We start from the raw sequence: 21,459 nt of genomic DNA on the forward strand, positions 1-21,459 counted from the left end.
AGAGAACATCTCTGGGACACACACACACAAGCAACCCCATTGCTCTCTGGCTGACCACTTCAACTCCCCCTCTCTCTCCGCCAAGGACATGCAAGTCCTGGGCTGCCTCCACCACCAAATCTGAGCCCCTCGGAGGAAGAATGCCTCATCTTCCGGCTTGGGACTCTCCAACCACACGGCATCAACATCAATTTCCTCTCCCCCCACCTCATCCCAGATCCAACCCTCCAACTCTGCACCGCCCTCTTCAACTGCCCTACCTGTCCATCTTCCTTCCAAACTATCTGCTCCACCCTCTTCTGCAACCTATTGCCAACACCCCCTACCTGCATTTACCTATCTTCTTCCCAGTTACTTTCCCCCTTATCCCACCCTCTCCCTCCTATTTGTCTCTTAGCCACACGCATGCACACACCCATTCCTGATGAGGGGCTTCTGCCCCAAATGTCGATTCTCCTGCTCCTCCGATGCTGCCTGACCTGCTGTTCTTTTCCAGTGACACACTTTTCAACACTGATAATCCAGAAATCCAGATGATAATCTGGGGACCTGAGTTTGAAACTTGCCATGCCAGATGGTAGAGTATAAAATTCTGGAATTAAGAGTCTCATGATGACCATGAATCAATTGTCAGGGAAACCTATCTGGTCTATTTAATGTCACTTAGGGAAGGAAACTGACATCCTTACCTGGTGTGGCCTACATATGACTCCAGACCCACAGTAATGTAGAGTCGTAGAGCACGGAAAAAGGCCCTTTTGCCCCACCTTGTCAAACAGGTTTCCTAAACTGACCTAGACTCACTTGTTGACCTATATCTCTCTCAACCTTTTCCTATCCATGCACCTGTCCAAAAGTCTTTTAAATGTTGTAATAGTACCAACATCTACCACTTCCTCTGGCACTCATTCCATAATATGAACCACCCTCTCTTGTCCCTCACGGCGACAACTTTTCAATCTTTCCCCTCTCATCTTAAACCTTTGCCATCTGGTTTTGGACTCCTTTGCCTAAGCAAAAGACATTGACTGTTTACTTACCTGTGCCTGTCACAATTTTTTTTTAAAACTTCTGTGAGGTGACCCCTCAGTCTCCTATGGTCTCGTGAAAAAAAATCCTCACTTATCCTTGAACCTCAAACCCTTCAGTTCTGGCAACATCTTTGTAAATCTTGTGTGAACCCTTTCCAGTTTAATAACATCATCTTTCCTATATCAAGGTGACCACATTGATGTACAGTACTTCAGAACTCCAAAAGTAGCCTTACTAATGTCTTGTACAGCTGTAACATGACATCCCAACTTCTATGCTCCGTGCTCTGACTGATGGAGGGATGCATGCCAAGTGCTGCCTTCGCCACCCTGTCTACCTGTGATGTCACTTTCAAGGAAACTGAACCCAATTTTGGTGTCATCTGCAAACTTACTAAACATGTCATCTGCTATGTGTATGCTCTGCTCCCTAGTCTATGTTCTGTTTAAGTTGATTACCGTACTATTTGAGATGCTTCCACATTTCAAGTAGTTTGTAAGCTTTGAAATTGGGTCTCCCATATACTAAGAATATCTGTGGTCCTAGCACTGAATCTTCAGAAATATCAGGATTTCACCACCAGATGTGAAGCATCCTGGATTTAACCACTCTTCTACAACTACTTCAATAACTTTCTCTCCATCATAGGGTTAGACTTAGAAATATTCACGTAGAATTCAGTGCCTTTCACAGTTATTCAGATACTGAACCAATCTGTGTCCATGCACAATAAGACCTGGATAACATCGAGGGTTGGGCTAACAAATGGCAAGTGACATTTGCATCATTTGAGTGCTTGGCAATGACCATCTCCAACAAGAAAATCTAACCATTTCCCTTGATTTGCAGTAGCATTGCATTATTCATTGTCCTGGCAGTTACCAGAAATGAAAGCTATATAAGTAATAAGAGCAGGTCAGCAGCTTGGAATTCTGTGGCAATTGACTCCCATTGATACTCCTCAAAACTTGTCTACTGTCTACAAGGTTGCAAATGGACAGTGTGATGGGAAGTCTGGATGGAGTGCATCTCTGATAACACAGAGCTTGACATCATTCGGAGCAAAGCAGCCTGCTTGATCAAAACCTCAGTCTCCGCCAATGCTCAGTGACATCTTGTGTACGATACAGAAGATGCATAGCTGAATTTGATCTAGAATCCTTCAATTGTCTTCCAAACCCATGTGATCTTTTGACCTGAAGGCTAAGGGCTGCAGAAGCATGGAAGTGCAGCCAGCTGCGAGCTCCGCTCTAAGCTGAAAACCATCCTGATGTGCACACTCTGGAATATATGGCTGTTCTTGCATTGCCACCAGGTCAAAATCCTGGATCTCCCTTTCTAATAGTACTGAGTGTCCTGATACCAGATGAACTGCAGGATTTCAGGAATGTGGTTCACCAGTGCCACGTTATGGGGAATTAGGGTGGGTAACAAATGCTAACCTTACTAGTGGCACACCCATGCAGTGGAAATACTAGATGAAGTGTGGTCCTGTCACAGCAAAACTTCCTTGTTCCTATATTCCAATCCCTTGCAATAAAGGGCAACATATCTTTTTGGAGAAAGTGAGGACTGCACATGCTGGAGTTCAGAGTTGTGTGTGGTGCTGGAAAAGCATAGCAGCTCAGGCAGCATCAGGAGAATTCCTGATGAAGGGCTTATGCCCGAAACCTGTGCTTTTCCAGCACCACGCTGTTGACTGCTTACCTTTTTGGCTTTCTTAACTGATTGCTGTGCATGATGTTCTATGTTTCACTCTGCAAGGATCTCCAAATTCTTCTGAATAACTTCCATTGGGGTCTTAGCTTCAGCAAAAAAAAAACCTGTTTTTCCATTCTTGCAACCAAAATGGATAATTTCATACTTCCCCACGTTACATTTCACCTGCTGTCATCTTAGCCAATTACTTAACTGACCTATATTCTCTTAAGCTTCTTTGAATCCTCCACAGTTGGCGTGCTCATCTAAACCACTGATACAGATTGTATATAGCTAAGACTTAAGCACTGATTCTTACCACACTGCATCTAATTTACACCCACCCTTTCCAAAAGTGACCCATTTATTGCTACTTTTTTGTTTCAGCCCATGAACTAAGCCTCAATCCAAGTTTACATACTACTCGCAATACCATAAGCCCTAATCTTGTGAAAAACCTCTTGTGTGGCACTTTGTTAAATTCTGTATTGTTTTATTGTCTTTTTTTGCCTGTCATCCCATTCTGCACTTCTCTATATTTTACATAGTCTGATTTTCTTTTTCCTCTATTACTTTCAAAACTGATGTCTGCTATGTGTGGGTATAGTTTGCAGTGTATCCTTGAAGTTGAAGCTCAAACATTTTCTGTTCTTTCTATTTGTCTTGATTCTTTATAGATTATGTAGTTATGGTTTTATGTTGTAATGCGTACAACAGCAGTTTTATTTTTAAATTTTACAGGTGCGGCACAGAACATCAGGCCAAATAATGGCACTTAAGATGAACAAACAGACCAGCAACAGAGCAAATATGTTGCGGGAAGTACAATTAATGAATCGTCTTTCTCATCCCAACATTCTCAGGTATTTGAACAGTAATTGGTGAAACCATTTAGTCTTGAAGGAAATTCACTTTTGAAAATGTTTAGACTGTTCTGTGCTTACCCTGTGTTGCTAATTAGACATTCAATTACTTTGATTTTAATATTCCCAAGTTTCTTCTTTCGCTGATGGAAGCACATTTAGGTATTGTCGTGAAAGCTTGCAAGTGGCTTACATGTCAAAAATATTAGCTACGCTCATGAATTTGGTTTGAATAAACGTTTTATAGAGTATTGAATATTATCTTGTTGCATTAATCTGTTTAATCCTTTAACTGAATGTCTGGGTTTTTATTTTGATGTTAGAAATTGAGTATGAAAATGAAATTACTGCTGTCAGCCATTCTCAATTTTTCTCTCCTTTCTTAGCTATTTAGACAGAGATGAGAACCCTTGTAGCATTCTGAATTCCAACATTGTGCATCTTTGTACATGTACATATGTTTCTGTGTGGCTACCAGTGCTGTTGTCTTTGTTCTCGTGATCACATTCTGTCCTGGGTTTCCTTTGGGTGTTCTAGTTTCCTCCCACAGTCCAAAGATGCGCAGTTTAGGTGGACTGGCAATGCTAAATTGCTCATAGTGTCTCAGGATGAGGCTAGGTGGATTAGCCCAGGGAAATGCAGGATTACAGGGATGGAGTAGGGGGATGGGTCTCTGTGGGATGCTCTTCGGAGGGTCAGTGTATATTTGATGGACCAAATGGCCTCGATCCATATTGTAGGGATTCGATATAACTGGACATTCTAATTAGTTCTTCCATGTTGGAGAGGAACTCTTGCTTGAAGGGATATTTCAATATTGAGGCAGGATTTATTTAGATTTGTTTCTTAGTTTTCTGAGACCTTCTGTTTGAGAGCAGTTGTGTAAGTTATGAATGAAAAAAGGTGATAAATTCAGAAAATATTTTTAAAAAATGCTCTAGTCTCAGTTGCATTCTTAATGGTGGATCACATTGTGTTTCTGACATTATAATTTACTTAGCATAGAATTGGATGATGATCCAGAGTAAACTTGTGCAACCAATTCTGAAGAGGAGTCATATTGGATTCAAAATGTTGGCACTATTTCTATCTCCATAAATGCAGTTTCTTCAGTACTGTGGTTTTAGAAATAAAGCCAAACATATATAGAATAGAAGATAAAAATTTGATCACAAACTATACTGTTAAGTATTGTGCCTCAAAACTAAAACTGAACAAGTCTGAATTAGTTCAGTTACTCTGAATTTCTTGAGGTTTCTGCCACTAGTCCTATAACTTAATAAGAGAAGATCTGAGGAAATCAATATCTCATACCTTCAAAAGGAGTATTAACTATGTCTGCCAGACTGATGAGATGAGTAGTGAGGTGTCCAGTGATGCATGTGAAATGATTCTTTCTGCTCTGCTGTTAAGTTCAGAATAGATTGCAGTTTTGCTCTGTATGCTGATTGTAATTCATAAGTTGTGAAGTGTCAAATCGTTTGTCTTTTGAAAGATCAAGTAGAAGAGAAGTAGACCTTGAGCCTGTTCTGAAGTTCATTTTGGTTATGTCTGATTTGTGCCGCCTCAATTTGCTTGTTTTTGATCCGTTTCCCTCGATGTTCTTAAGTAATGAAAGATTTATTGATTTCTGTTGAAGATTTAAATTGACAGTTTTTTGCCACTGTAACATTGTAACTACATTTGTCTGAATAAAATTTTGTTTTGTTTTTACCACTTTGCAACTCATCATTTTATTTCCCAATTATTTTGGTCTTTTTGTTCTTCTCGATCTTTAACTTGTATCCATTTCCTAGACGTTGTCCTTTGCTTACTTCTCTCATCTGTTCTGGTAAATTTCCTATCACTAGGTCCAACAGTGCTCCCTCTTTTTCTTTTTACCTATTTGCAATGTGAATGGTAGGGGCTAAAAATCTTCATTCAATAATGATTATTTGTGCCTTACTGCTGGACACCTATGGAATATCTCCGCCAAGTCTTTTTGACATAGAGATTTCTGTCTGTCCTTTTATTGTGGCTTTTAGGAGCACACCTTTGCCACATTCAGAATACTAACTTCTCATTGACAATGTATATAGTACTTCGGAAAAAGGTTTATGGATACTTATTCCTGGAATCTTTTTAGTTGCACTTCATTTGCTATATCAAAGGAATTGCACCTTATTTGCGCCATTGTGCTGTTTATAGGTTGAACTGAAGATTTTGGCATTATTTTGGCTGTATACAGTTGAATGTAGTTTGTGTCATGTCTGAGTTATTATTTTGGTGGCTGCAGTCATTTTTTTTTAAAGTAGAATTTTTTTGGAACATTTGAAACAGAACATTTTTTCATTGGCACGGTGGCTCAGTGATTAGCACTGCTGCCTCACAGCACTAGGGACCTGGTTTCGATTCCAGCCTTGGGTGACTGTGTGGAGTTTGCACATTCTCCTGTGTCTGCGTGGGTTTCCTTCGGTGCTCTGGTTTCCTCCCACAATCCAAAGATGTGCAGGTCAGGTGGATTGGCCATGGTAAATTGACCATAGTGTTAGATGCATCAGTCAGAGGGAAATGGGTCTGGATAGGTTACTCTTGAGAGGGTCGGTGTGGACTTGCTGGGCTGAAGGGCCTGTTTCCACACTGTAGGGAATCTAATCTAATTTTGGATGTTAACTGTCAATGTATGTCCAGGGCAGGCCTGTACATACAAACTTAGAAACTAGGAACAGGAATAGGCCATTCAGCCCTGAGAGCCTGTTATACTATTCATTATGATCTTGGCTGGTCTTTTTATTTCAATGTCATATTCATGCTTTTCTAAATGATAATAGTCAATGCTGTAGCCTGTTGATGAGGCATTTTTAATCAAACTGTTAAAGGATTTTATTGCACTGCTCTGGAGCAGTTAGGACTTGAAGCCAGATCTGCTTGGAACACTACTACTGCACGATAAGAACCCACTCTATATAATACAATACAGAAGTCTTTGGAATTGGCATCACCTGTCTTTGGGAGGGGGAGGGAGGGGCTTGAAACTTTGTGGGCAGACAGAAACCTGACCTTCCAAACAGTGTTGACAATCTTGGACACAGCTCTACCTGTTGATAGTTATAAATGAACTGCTATGTCAGCCTTCCCATACTCAAGCACCCTCAAGAAAACCAGCAGCTCAAAGTGTGAAGTGAGTCTTGTGGAATTAGAGAATTAATTCGCCTTAATATTTGGCTAGGATTTCCCAGTCACCTGTACTGTAACAGCCACTATGTGGCACCCTTCACGATGCTATTACAATGGATCACAGAATCTGAGCATTCTTCCCTCTGGGAAAAGCACCCCGTTGGACAGTAATGAACTGAGAAGCTCAACAACAGGAATGGAACTGAAGTTGCATCTTAATGGCAGGACTCCTGAACTGGGCATAGTTGCAGACCAAAATGTGAAGGGGCACTGCAGAAGTTGTGACACTTAACTTGTATGGATTACTACATGTTGAAAAGCTATTTGAAAATAAGGGCACTTGCATGAGGGTGCAGGTGTCAAAATTGTGAGAATGAAAACTGTAAAAATTGACAATGTACATATTATGAAAAAAGCATCCTACTTGGAAGGTACTGAATTTCTTCCAAACTACAGTAATTCAGGCAGAACTAGCCTGGAAGAAAGCACTGACTCAGCCACTGTGGCCAAATGCAGTATTTTGTACAGTGTAATGTGACTTTACCGTGGCCAATTGGCAATTGTCATAGATTGGACTTGAACCATTTTGTTGTTCTCTTAACTCTTGAGAAGCTTGCTTCATATTTTGACTGCCTGAGTTTCAGTTATTATTGAATGACAGGTTATGCTAACTAAACTAAACTAAACTATTTGGTTGCAATATTAATTATGCACACTTTATTGGACTGGTTTCTGCTTTTGTAGGGCTCTATTAACTTTCCGCCATTTGATATTGCTTTAAATAAGAAGGTACCATAGAAGGGACAAAACTAATGGTGCTGAGACTGTAACTAAAAACACAGTTTACATGTCAAGGGCCTCCTGATATTAGTAAAACTTCTTTTTTAAAAAGCGTTGAGTGTATTGAGTAATCTTTCCCTTGAGCAGTGGATGCAGAGACACATATACGTTCTTAACTAAAGGCAGTCCAAGGGTATCTGTGGTGGACAGGAAAGTGGAGTTGAGATCACAATCAGACCAGCTGTAATCTTGATGAATGATGGAGCAGGCTTGATGTTGAATGACTTATCCTTCCAATTAGTATATATTGATATGCCTAATTGATTCAAATTTGTGTATTTAAATTCAACTGATCAGATCTTTGAAGAAGAGCTGGGAGATTCTGAATTGTTGATAGGGCTGTGAAGAAGGTGTATGGGCTGTAAGCTTTCATGAGCGGGGGATTGAGTTCCAAGAGCTGCAAGGTTATGCTGTAGTTGTATAAAGCCCTGGTTAGACCACACTCGGGATATTGTGTTTGGTTCTGTATCGGAAGGATGTGGAAGCTTTAGAGAGGGTGCAGACGAGATTTACCAGATTCTGCCTGGACTGGAGGGCATGTCTTATGATAGGTTGAGAGAGCTAGGGCTTTTCTCATTGGAGCAAAGAAGGATGAGAGGCATCTTATAGAAGTGTACAAGAAAATGAGAGGCATAGATAAAGTGAATAGTCAGACATTTTTTTTCCCCCAAGGCAGAAATGGCTATCATGAGGGGGCTAATTTTAAGGTGATTGGAGGAAGGTATAGGGGAGATGTCAGAGGTCAATTATTTACACAATGGTGGGTGCATGGAATGCACTGCCAACAGTGGTAGAAGAGTCAGATACATTAGGGATGTTTAAGCGACTCTTGGATAGGTGCATGAAACATAGTACAATGAAGGGTATGTAGGTTAGTGATCTTAGAGTAGGATAAAAGGTCGGCATAACATCAGGGGCCGAAGGGCCTGTACAGTGCTGTACTGTTCTATGTTCTGTGTCTTTTATCTATGGCAGGTGGCATTTTGCGCAACTATGTGATTGTTGTGTATGATGGACCTGATCTACCTTGTATATTAATAATTATATTCTGCAGACTCTGCAAGATGGCGGCAATTCTGTAGAACTGCTGTAGACAGCTCTGCCTAACAGCCAAGGCATAATGGTGTTTTTTGCATCCCTGGCCAACTTGTGTGTTGGAATTATTAGTTTAAAACCTTACAGAACACATATATTTGTTAATATTTGGGAGTGGGAAAGATGCCAAAGGGAAGAGGAGTGAGCAAACAGCAGCAGGGAGGACATTCCCCTGCAGCACCTACCACACCAGAGACAGCAGCAGCAGCAGCCTGTCCTGAACCCCCGGGGACCCAACAGACTCTCAAGAATTGGCTGCAACGATGGAGAGACTTACCTTGAAGGTTGGGGCTGTGATTGAGGAGATCTGTGCCCAGTCCAACCTATTGCATCCATGCTGCAGAAGCATGAGCAGGAGATCCAGGGGAGAGGCTGCAGGAGGTGGAGGGTCAAACTAATGCCTCGGAAACTGCAGTGAAGTCCTCATCCAGTCTGATCTAGATGCTGGAATGAGAGGTGCGGGCCTTGCGAAACCATATCGACGACCTTGAAAATCGAGGTCTGAGGATAAATCTCCAAATTGTCGGGCTCCCTGAAGGTAAGGAAGGTGAGCAACCAGTCAGCTTCTTTGAAAGCTGGATGCTGAAGCTTTTGGGCCTTCACATAGAGTCCAGCAGGCTTCAGATTGAAAGGGCTTATCAGGTTAAAGTGCAACGGTCAGGCCGGTGCAGCACCCCCGCTTGGTTCTAGTGCACTTCCGTTCATATAAGGGCAAGCAAAAAGTCATAGAAGCTTCCAGATCCCTGGGAAAAGATCCGCAGGCACTGCTGTACAAGGGGTCAAAAATCATGTTTTTCAGGATTTTTCAGCAGCTGTAATTCGAAATCTTCCTGAAGAAGGGCTTATGCCCGAAACGTCGATTCTCCTGTTCCCTGGATGCTGCCTGACCTGCTGCGCTGTTCCAGCAACACATTTTCAGATATAGCTAACAACTTTGTAGACACTTTAAAAAAGACGGATTGGCCTGAAGAATACGGTTAATGTTTGTTCTCTTTTCTATCTTTCCACATGTTTTCCCTTCCTTTTTTTTATTCCTTTCTTTCTCCCTAATACTTTCCTTTTTGGAAAGGGGGGAAAAGACCTTGGAATAAGTTCCTTTTTTTTTAATAACTGGATTTTCTGATGGGAAATTTTGTGGATGTTCTTTGTTGTCTTTTTTTTTGTTCAGTTTCTCTTTTAGTCACAAGTAGGGGTGACATGAAGCCAGGGATGGGTGGAGTGCTCATCCTGACTGTTTTTTCTGTTGATTTAAAGATCATTTCCTTGTTTTTTTTTCTGACCTAAGGCTGGGGCATACTCTGGGTTTGAAGGAGCTGTGAAGGAGGGGGTGGGTAGGTGAGTGCCCCCTATGGGCAGGGGGAAGAGTCTTCTATTCAAGTTTTTATAGTTGGTTTTCTTTGTAGTTTTTTGGTAGTAATAGTTTTATAGTTATGATAGAGTAGTTTTTGTACATATATAGTTCTTTGACTCTGAGTCTTTATTTCTTATGCTCGGCGCTTTGTAAGCAGGGTTTTCCCTCTGAGAGGTTCAAGGGTCTCTGAAAGGAGATATGGCTAAGTGTCTTATTAAATGGTGCACCTGGAACATTAAGGGAAGTCATTCGCCTGTTAAAAGGAAAAAAAAAGTGCTTTCTAGCCTTAGGAGGGAAAGAGTTGATATCGCTTTGTTGCAGGAAACCCATCTTGATGATGGGGATCATCTGAAATTACAACGGTGGGGGGTGGGTTATGACCGGGTATTCTTTTCATTCTTTACTACTAAAAGTAGGGGAGTGGCGGTACTTATCCAGAAAAATCTTCCGTGCGCATTATTAGAGCAGATGAAAGATGAGCAGGGACGTTTTGTAATACTTAAAGCCCTGATACATGGGGAGGAATATGGCATTTTAAACGTTTACTGTCTTCCGGCACATCCCCTCAAATTTTTTTGATTAGTGCTTTCTTTAAGTTGAGTGCTTTTGGAACACGGCACATTATTGTAGGGGGGAATTTTAATTGACTTTTGGATCCGACAGTGGACAGGATGCCTTGTGAACCCCCAACTATTTTTTCGCAGGCCAAGCAGGTGGTTGACTTATGCGAGGAGTTGGGGCTTGTGGCTATTTGGAGATGTCTTCACCCCACCAGCAGGACTTCACCTTTTTTTTCAAACCCACATAAACGTCACATGAGGATTGACCTCTTTCTGGCTTCCTTGGCCCATCTGCATTTGATTATGGGTTGTAAAATTGGGAATATAGCTATCTCTGATCACGCGGCAGTATATTTGGAGGTTAAGGTCAAAAGTGAAGGGCTAGGTTTGCGGCACTGGCATTTTGGACCCTTTTCTCCTTAAGGATTCCAAATTTGTGGAATAATTTTTGAAGGAGTTTCAGGAATTCTTGACTATCAACTCAGGCACGACCTAGTAGTCCGTCTATGCTATGGGAAACTTCTAAGGCCTTTGTTAGGGGATTATCTATTTCCTATTCGGCTAATCGGAAACGACAAAAGGAGGAACAGCAGCGTCTACTTGAGACGCAGTTGAAAGCCATTGAGGCAGCACATTTTGCATAGCCTTCGCTGACTAAGCTACAGTGGATCACGGCCCTTCAGGCTGCCTTGAATTCAATACTGACACAAAACGCAAAGAAAGAAGTTGCTTTTGCTCGACAAAGACTGTTTGAGTATGGAGATAGGCAGGGAAGCATTTAGTGTACCTGACTAGGAAAAAGCCTGCTCCCCAATCCAATACTGCAATCCGAGACAGCGCCGGAATCCTTGCATACGATGCTAAAATGATTAATGAGGCTTTTCGGAGCTTTTACTCTGAAATGTATCGGTCTGAAGGTTGCGAGGACAGGAAGGCTGAAATGGAGACCTTTTTTAAGAACTTGGGCCTCCCAGGGGTAACCTTGGAACAGGACTCTCTCCTTAATGCCCCCTTGACAGTTCAGGAAATACAGAAGGCAGCTAGGCAACTTCAGAGTGCGAAAGCGCCTGGCCCTGATGGTATCCCATGTGAGTTTTATATGGAGTTTATAGGGATTCTGTCAGGGCTGATGTTGGAGATGTACAATCACTCGTATATGCATGAATGCCTACCACCATCTTTGAGAGAAGCTAATATTTCCATAATCCTTAAGGGGAAGGTTCCTGAGGATTGTGCCTCATCCAAGCCCATCTCTCTATTAAATTCGGATTTTAAGATTCTGTCCAAGATCCTGGACAGGCTTTATAAGAGGCCGTTGATCCTCTAATAATATTAGAAAGTTGCTGAATATGGTCTAAGTTTGTCGATTCAGGGGTTGGTGATTTCCTTAGATGCAGAGAAAGCATTTGACCAGGTGGAATGACCGTATCTTTTTTATATCTTAGAACAGTTTGGATTGGGTCGAGTCTTTGCTAGATGGGTGGAGGTTTTATATCGCCATCCTCTGGCTGCGATCATCACCAACGGGGTGGTCTGGGAATTGGTAGGGGTAGTTGACAAGGCTGTCCCCTGTCACCGTTGTCGTTTACATTGGTGATAGAACCGCTGGCAGAGGTCATTCGTCAGAACGCCCACATAACCTCTATATGCAGATGATGTCCTTCTGTTTTTATCAAAACCAATGACCTCTGTACCCCATTTGATACAATGTATCAATTCATTTGGGGCTATTTCAGGATATAAGATTAGCTTTGCAAAATCGGAGGCTATGCCTTTGGGGAACTTTAAGGATGTGCCAGAAGTTGGAGGTGGCCCTAACTTTCCTTTTTAAGTGGTCACAGGCAGGGTTCTGATACCTCGGCATTCTTATTACCCCCAAGTTTGATCTGTTGTTTCAGACTAACTTTGCTCACTTGCTCGACAATATTAGGCGAGATCTCTAGAGATTGGAGGCTCTTCCAATTTCTCTCACTAAGATGAATGTGCTTCCTCGTTTGCTTTATTCCATGCGTATGCTCCCTATAATGTTTCCCAGGTCAACGCTGCAGAAGCTTGTGGGGTGGTTTGGTTCCTTTGTCTGGCATTGTGGGCGGCCCCTAATCAAACTTTCTAAATTGCAGTTGCCTCAAGGAGGGAGAGGAGTTGATTTCCCAGCCTCAGGAGGTATCAGTTGAGTTCCTTTGCTGTCCTTTGTCTGTGATTAGGTAGGTAATGATCCAAACTCCGTTTGGCTGGATATTGAGGCGTCCCAGGCAAAGTGCCCTCTTGTTAACCTGTTGCTCATGGATAAGATGAGGACAGTTATGGGCCACTGCTGGAACCCCATTGTCATTAGTACAGTCAAGGCATGGAGGGCGATGCATCAGAGTGAGGGTTGTTTATCCAAGACTTCGCCACTTATGCCTATAGTTGGCATGCCAGGGTTCTGACCAAGAATGATGGACTCAGGATTCAAACTATGCGCAGCGAGAGGAGTTTCTAGTTTGGGTGACTTATTTGAGGGGGAGGTTATGATGTCTTTTGAGCAACTGAGCCTCAAATACAGGTTGCCCAGCAGAGATCTTTTCTGTTTTTTTTTCAGGTTAGGGATTTCATCCAGAAGAAGACTACGCTTCTCACTAAGCCCTATAAGCCCGATTACAGAGAGGTTGTTGCTACGTTCCACAAGCACCCTTTTGCTTAGTGCCCTGTATCACCTGCTGGGTGGCAAGGCCTGGCAGGGTATTAACCGGTTATGTGAGGTCTGGGAGCAAGAGCTAGGAGTGGAGATCTCTTCTGAAACATGGGTGAACATATGGGAAAATACTCAAAAGATCTCAATCTGTAATAGGACATACACTACGCAGTTAAAACTTCTGCACAGGGCTCATTTGGCACCAGACTGTCTGACGAAGTTTGAAAAGGGGCATCTTCAGTGTGCCACAAATGTAAAATAAATCTAGGTACTCTTACCCATTGCCTCTAGACATGCCACAGGCTCCGTGTTTACTGGAGCGCTGTGGCGAGAGCGATAGGGAGGGTATTGAGGACTGAAGTCAAAGTTGACCCAATATCTCTCCTGTTAGGTCTATCGAATTTACCATCTTTAGATGGGCATGGGAAAAAAGTATTAAATATTCTTGCATACTGTGCACAGAAGAATATTCTGATGAATTGGGTGTCTGAGAACCCTCCGGGCTTGCTGGGATGGCAGAAATTAATTATGGAGCACATTCCCTTGGACTTTTTTACAAACATGGTGCACCACACAACAGACCATTTTTATAAGGACATGGCAGCCCTACTTCAGTTATTTGGATATAGATTTGTCAGTTATCTTAACTAGGGTGTTTGTTTAACCTGGATGGTTAGATTTGTCCAGCCATGGGCCCTGGAGAGGGTCTCCTGAGTTATATACAATGCTCCCGTTCCTTCGTTTGGGAGCTTTGTGCCAAGCATAAGCTGTTCTGTATTTTGTTTTCTTTTGTTTTTTTTTTGCTTTTTTTTTGGTGTTGCTTTGCACAGTGTTAGGGTTTGTTTTGTATTATAGGGTAGGTTAGTAGTTAGTAGACAGTAGTTGTCTTGTAACTTGTGTGTTTTTTCTTTTTATTATACTGATATTTGTTATTGTATTTTTCGATAATTTAATATGTTTGTAAAGTTAAAAAAGTTTGCTAATATATTTGCAAAAAAAATTATATTCTGTCTTCTGAGCTTAACATTACTTATTTTATAGTTAATGAAAAACACATTTCTCCCGCTCCTGCCGGTACTTTTTTCAGATTTTGTGATGTCAGGAAGACTGGCAGTATTGCATATTATTTCCATCTTAGATGTTATATATGATTGGTACGCTAGACTGAAGATTCCTTAATAAATTTAGATTTGTGATTCTGAATCTCATTTAGTGCTTAACTTTAGTTCTGTTTAATCTATACCTATTCAATTTTTAATCCAGGCTAAACCCATTTCTTTTGGAACTGTACTGTTCTGCATCCTTATTTGCTGGTTTGATTCACTTATTTAACTTATGCACATATTCACAAATGCAGTTCAGTTCTGAACAGTAGCATTTCAAGGAAGCAAGCAAACATTGGAGTTTGACTCTATCCAGCAAACAAACCAAAGGCATCTCTTAATTGTACAAGATAATATTTACATGCATTTGAGGCACCAGGACAGTCCAGTAACTAAATGGACCCCCATTAGCTTCAGCGGGCAGACCTCAGACAGCAGCTGCCTCAAACTTCAGTGCGTCCTCAACATATAGACCTGGATCTTGGAATGTGCCAGTCTGCAACACTTGTGTGAGGTCAGCTACTTGTTCTGGCTTGTCCCTTGTGGAGAAATTTACAAACCAAATCACTTTGACCACAAGTCCATCAGGAAGTGGTCAGCACCTAGCGGTCTCATAATCCTGCGGAGAAAAAGAGAGGGATCCTGTCACATGATTCCCTGAGCAGACTGTCCAAGTCGTTTGGCAGAATGCCTCCTCTCCTGAACTTTCTAACCAGTACTAAGGCGCCACTTTTCTGTTGGTGAGAAAGGCACTATCTGTGAGATTCTTATTGTATGCGCAGTCTGATTGCCCTTGAAGTGGCTGTGGAGGGGTTGAGACTATCACACCTCCTTCTGGAATGTGCTTTTGCGAAGAAAGTCTGGAGAAAGAGGTGGTGTTTTTTGTTGAAGCTCACCCAGACTAACTCCGTGATGTAGGAGTCTCTGTGCTCTATGGCGTGTTCCCCAGGATGTACACCGGACAAATATTTGTGACTGTGCCTGGAAGTTGATCAACTCAGTGAAAGACGCTCTTTGGTCTGCCTGAAACTTGTGGCTGTGCCGACCATGATGCAGTCCTAAACTAATCTCATCTGCCTGCACTTGGTCCATATCTCTGTTCCTTGCCTGTTTATATTTTTGAAGGTTTTGTAATTAACAGTGACTGGACCTTTTTTATACCAATGTTCCATGTTAATTTGAAGTGTTCTGGCTCAATGTTGTAATTAAGGCTTCACAATTTCTTTTACCTATTGAACATGAGCATTGTTGAATGGCATCTCACCTTTTTGAATGCAAAGATTTAAATGCCGAGCATTTATTGCTGAATGTAATCAGGCGAATTACAGTTTAGCATGTCAGAGTTAGTGTTTCGTTTTAACTGTAATTTGTGTTTGTTCAAAATTATTTCTTCAAAGGACCAGAACAATCTGATTAATGTGCAAGATTACCCGTAGCCTTTGCTATACCAGTAAGTTAGTATCACTGTGCAGTTTCCACTACAGTACATTTTTATAGGATAATGTGGACCTCTCTTCTAATCATTTGTTTACTGATCACCCATTTATTTGATGTTCAGAATGTTTGTTAAAGAACTAATTTTTTGTAACATTGAGTTAAATGATATGCTAGTTTAGAAGAATTTTGGTTCACCATGCCTACAGAATTTATTAGGTTTTTTATTGAATTTTGTCACAGTGACAATATAATAGAGTTCAGTTCTGGAAAAAGGTATATAATTAACAAATTTTAAACAGCAGAGATTATGCTGCTTTTTAAAACCATAAGAGGTTTTTGTAGGTTTAGGTGCCTTATTGTTACAAGTTATTGTTTACCCTTGCTTTAAGGTTTATGATTACTTTTTGAATAGAATTTGTAAATTCTCTTTAGTTTTAGTTCGCATGTGGTAAGTTGTTAATGATTTATTTTTACTTTACAGGTTTATGGGAGTTTGTGTTCATGAAGGCCAACTGCATGCCTTAACTGAGGTAGGTAGCTGAGTTTCATCATATTATTACATAGTTACATCGCATAATGTAATCAAAGTGTCAAAGAGGTCTAATAATCCTGAGCTTTCCAACAATAACTTGGAGAATGATGGTCATATCCCACCAGTGCCGTTTGAGAATTAAAGTTTAATTGAAATTTACATTGAAATGAAAGTAAAAGACTGGTGCAATAAAATTAACCATGAAGCTGTTGGATTGCTATACAGTGCAACAGTTTCATTCATCTCCTTTAGTGATTTTTATCCAGTTTGATTGATCAAAAACTTTTTAGCAATGGGAGTACCTGGTGTGGGATTGAGCACTGTACCATTGAAAAAGAAACTTCAACTTTCTTATTCTCATGATTACTTGAGCTTATATTGGCTGTCAACATGGACCATATTCTATTCCTCAGCATGAAGATGTCCAAGTATATTTGATATCATTGTGTGAAAAGTGCCTGAGTTTGAATCATGAGAATGAAACTGTATCCAAGTATTTGGCAAATGGTTTACGCAGCCATTTGGATCTTGGATGTTGAATTACAGCTTTGTTATACAGGAAGTTTTGCCAGGTATTGGCTTTGCTTTGAAAAACAACGGCTGGATTGGACAGAGTCACCATGAATTTGCAAAAGGGAATTCGTAGTTACAAATTTACTGGAATTCTTTGAAAATGTGAATTGTAGAGAGGATAAAGGGGAGCCAGTGGATGTGGTTCACATGGACTTTCAGAAGACTTTTGGCAGAGTTCCACATAAGAGATTAGCCTGTAAAATTAAAGCATATGAGATTGGGGGTAGGGTATTGAAATGGATAGAAGACTGGCTAGCATACAGGAAGCAAAAAACCTGGAATAAAAATTTTCTCCAAATGGCAGCCAGTGACGAGTAGGGTGCTGCAGGGATCATCAGCTTTTCATAAAACCAGTGATTTAGATAAGAAATGTAATATTGTCAAAATTTGCAGATGGCAAAGCTGAGTGGGAGGGTGAACCGTGAGGAGGATACTTCAATGTGACTTAAATGAGTTGAGTGAGTGGCTAAAGGCATGGCCCTATACAGTATAATCTGGATAAATGTGAGGTTATCCACAATGGGGGCAAGAACAGAAAGGCAGATTTATAATCTAAATGTGTAAGTTGAGAGAAGGGAATGTACAATTTGACCTCTGCCTCCTTGGAGCCCAGTCGGTGAAGGTATGCATGCAGTTGCAGCAGTCAGGAAGGAAAATGATATGTTGGCCATATGAGAAGGTTTGAGTACTGGAGCAGAGATGTCCTGCTGTAATAGCACTCGGGCTTTGGTAAGCCCTCGCTTGGAATATAGTGTGCGCAGTTTTAGTCTTGTTATGTGAGAAAGGATGCTCTTGTTACAGAGGGAGTGCAGCGAAGATTTATCAGACTCTCATCCTGATTGGTGAGACCGATTGTATGAGGAGAGGTTGAATCAGTTAGCTGAAGTTTAAAAGAATGAGGAAGATCTCAGGAAACCTGGAAAATTCAAACAGGACTGGAGAGAGCAGTTGCAGGAAGGCCACTACTGGCAGCGGGAGTCCAGAATCAGGAGTCACAATCTAAGGATGTGAGCTAAACATTTAGGAAAGGGATGAGAATTTATTTGCCTAGAGAGTGGTGAGCTTGTGGAATTCGCTACTACAGAAAACATTCAAATCCAAACATGGTTTGGTTTCGAGGAGGAGTTGGGTATAACACCTAGGGCTAACAAGATCAAAGGATATCCGGGGTAAGCAGGAGTAGGCAATTGAGTTGGATGTCAAGATTAGAGTGGTACTGGAAAAGCACAGCATGTCAGGCATCATCTGAGGAGCAGGAAATTGATTCCCGATGAAGGACTTTTGCCTGAAACATCGATTTTTCCAGCTCCTTGGATGCTGCCTGACCTGTTGTGCTTTTCCAGCACCACTCTAATCTTGACTCTGATCTCCAGCATCTGCAGTACCCACTTCCACCTAAATGAGTTGGATGATCTGTCATGATCATAATAAGTTATCAAAGGCTGTATGGCCTATTCCTCTCTGTAACTATAAGCTGTCATTTTCCCTGCCATGTTTTGAAGTGCATTTGCAATTCGTTTGGACAAGAATGGATAGTTGAAATTTTCAGATAAAATAATAGTGAAAATTCTAGGAATAATTCCATTGCTTCTAGTTTTGCTCAACATCGTGAGCAAGCTGAGGTTGTTGGAGAACAATCATGGACCATTCCTTGCCTCTGTAGGCTCTTTAATGTGTTTTAATATTTTGTGAATGGTCAGCATGTGGTACTCTCTCTCATCCTTGTTTTTCTCTCTCTTGTCAAATCTCCTGTGTTGATTACGGCATTTATATACCGTATCTTCCTTGCGTTTTCTAAGTGATGCTTAAAAGTGAAGTACTGATTCTTAGAATTATAAAATTATCACAGTGCAGAAAGCTGCTTGACCCATGAACTTCTGGCTAGCTTTCTTTAAGAACGGTTTTATCTGTTCTGTTTTCTGCACCTTCTCCCTGCAACCATGCAAAACGTTCTCATCAAATGGGTATCAATTCTTTTTATAAAATCACAATTGAATTCACTTTATCACAGACAGTACATATCTGACCACCTGAGTGTGAAAATATTTTTCCTCACTCTGTTCTTGGTTGTTTCGTCAACACCTTAATCAATGTCCTCTGCTTCTTGACCTCCTACCAAATGAAAACTGTTTCTCTTTGTCTACTCTATCTAGAGCCCTCATGATTTTGAACGTCTCTATCAAATCTTCTCTCAAGCTTCTCTCCTAAGGAGAACATCCCAGCCCTCCAGTTTCTCCATGTAACTGATTTTTTTTTTTCTGCGCTGTCTTTAAAGTCTTCACATCCTTCCTAAAGTGAGATGCCCCGAATTGGATGCAATACTCCATTTGACGTTGGACCAATCTTTGATAAAGGTTCATCATAACTACTTTTGCTTTTCAATAATTTGTGCATATATGCTCCAGGTCTCTGTTCTTGCAACCCCGTTAAAATTTGTCATTGTCTCTCTTCATTCTTTCTAGATAGATACATCAATGCATGCGTGTGTTAAATTTCATCTGCCATGTACCTCTGTATTGCAGCAACCTGTCAATGCTCTTTATAACTCTAATTATTATACCCTCTGTTCATAACATTTGTAAGTTTTGTGACCTCTGCAATTTTGAAATTTTGCGTGTGCACTCAGGTTTTAAATCATGAAAAACAGTGGCCCTGGGTAGTTCCACTGTATAACTTTCACCAGACTGAAAAATAATTGTTCTCTGAAAGTCTGGTAACTTGTCACTTGGCCAACTGCTATCTATGCTGTGTCTTTTAATTGTTAGGCTTGCCAGTAAAGCTGAAACCTATTATTTGGCAACTACTCGCACCTTTTTGAAATCCATATGGCAGTCATCAACATTTTATATTCCCTATTTCATCCAAAACCTCATTAGTTTGGTTGAATCAATGCTAATAGTCTCTTAACAGATCTGTGCAGGCTGTTCTTAATTAATCTACATTTGTCCAAGTGACTGTTAATTTTGTTCTGGATTATTGTTTCTAAAAACTCTGCCCCCCCACAACCAGGTTTAAAATGATGATACAAGATTGCAGGTGGTAATCAAGGGGAGAATTTGTTACCTATATATGAAGTCAAGCCATGACCCATGAGAATTTGTGAGGCGTAGCATCTTTGTTAAAGTCTCTGAGGATCACTCCCTCCTGAATGTATACCACTGTGCCACCATTCTAATTGCTCTTCTACTGATTAGAATAGTTTGAGACATTGGCTGCAAGGTATGATTGTGTATTAGGCTGATGCTTGAGAAACCTGGGGCTAAGTGCCCAGATGTTAATAAGGAGAGCTCTGCAAGAACATCTGAGCCGGATATGTTTTTTTGTTGTTTCCATGCCAGGAGATCCATTCTGTTTTACTCTTTCTGGATTTTACCTAAGTGGTTTCGAAGCCATTTCAGAAGGTTGCGAAAAATCATTCGTATTGCTGTGGGTCTGGACTCTCACGTCAGCTAAACAGTGTAAGAAGAACAGGTTTCTTTCCCTAAAATGTCAGTCATGAGCCAGCGAACTGGTTTCATAGTCACAATTGCTTGGGCTAGCTCACTTTGTTTTAGATTTATTTAACAATTGAATTTACGTTCTCGCAGCTGTAATGGTGGGATTTGAACTCTTGTCGTTGAGCATTGCTCAGACCTCTGAATCACAAGTCTAGTAACATCACCATCTGTCACTATTCGTGCATATTGCTCTTAATCTACTGTCGTGTCAGATATGGTTCAGTGTTCCTAATCTTAATAAATGAATGATCTGTTACTGTTCTTAAATTCCTAACTTAAGTATTTTATCCTATTAATGATGCTTTTCTGATCTTGATACTGTCATTGTCTGATGGCATTATAGATGATGGACTGCCATGAAATAGTCTGATTTGCTTTCATTGTACACTCAGACTGTTTAACCAAAAGGAAAGGATGGGTTTTCTCTATGTTAACAAAAAATGTGGAGCAAAAGCACATAATGGTGCTAGGTACAGATCAGTCATGATGTAACTAAATAGCTCAATAGTTTCAAGAGGCTGAACAGCCTATATCTGGTTCTAGGCAGTGTGTACTGTCTACAAGATGCACTGCAGAAATTTGCCAAAGATGTTGACACAGCACCCGTCAAACCCATAACCACTTCCACTTCCAAGGACAAGGGCAGCAGATAGATGAGAACACCCTAACCTGCAACGTGTTGTCCAAACCATTCTGACTTGGAAATATTACACCTTTCCTTAGCTGCCATTGGGTCAAACTCATGGAATTCCCTACCTAATGGCATCTACCCTACAGCACATGGACCGCAGAGGTTCAAGAAGGCAGGTCACCACCACCTTCTTGAGGCCAACTAGGGATGGGAGTAAATACTTGCTCAGCCAGCAATGACATGAATGAATAAAAGAGAACCTATTTGGGTTGCGGCACTGAGCAAAAATATACTTGATAGAAAAATTATGTTCCTTGATTCTAGGGCATGGTTTCATAATTTACCTGTTTTTGCATTTCTTTTCAGTATCTCCTCCATCTAGAGTGACAGTTTGTGTTCTTAGATAATTTACATTTT

At 41.0% G+C, this 21,459-nt stretch overlaps 1 protein-coding gene and 1 long non-coding RNA gene across 7 annotated transcripts in view; one reads left to right on the forward strand and one right to left on the reverse strand.

The window, feature by feature from the left end:
* The window catches only part of LOC148149129 (uncharacterized), a 41,496-nt gene extending 38,610 nt beyond the window's left edge, over positions 1–2,886 (reverse strand). The window contains exon 1 of the long non-coding RNA XR_015758143.1: positions 2,740–2,886. This is a non-coding gene — a long non-coding RNA (uncharacterized LOC148149129). The remainder of the gene's footprint in view (positions 1–2,739) is intronic.
* tesk2 (testis associated actin remodelling kinase 2) overlaps positions 1–21,459 on the forward strand; it is a 106,403-nt gene that overhangs the window by 40,250 nt on the left and 44,694 nt on the right. For all 6 annotated transcript variants that reach the window (XM_087990569.1, XM_087990568.1, XM_087990571.1 and 3 more), the window contains 2 exons: positions 3,472–3,593; positions 16,291–16,339. In XM_087990569.1, the coding sequence (XP_087846695.1) occupies positions 3,472–3,593; positions 16,291–16,339 (171 nt within the window). The remainder of the gene's footprint in view (positions 1–3,471; positions 3,594–16,290; positions 16,340–21,459) is intronic.

This window comes from Chiloscyllium plagiosum, unplaced genomic scaffold, assembly GCF_037043375.1.
Source record: "Chiloscyllium plagiosum isolate Xiang-an unplaced genomic scaffold, Cpla_swu_hap1 HiC_scaffold_9, whole genome shotgun sequence".
Taxonomy (NCBI): domain Eukaryota; kingdom Metazoa; phylum Chordata; class Chondrichthyes; order Orectolobiformes; family Hemiscylliidae; genus Chiloscyllium; species Chiloscyllium plagiosum.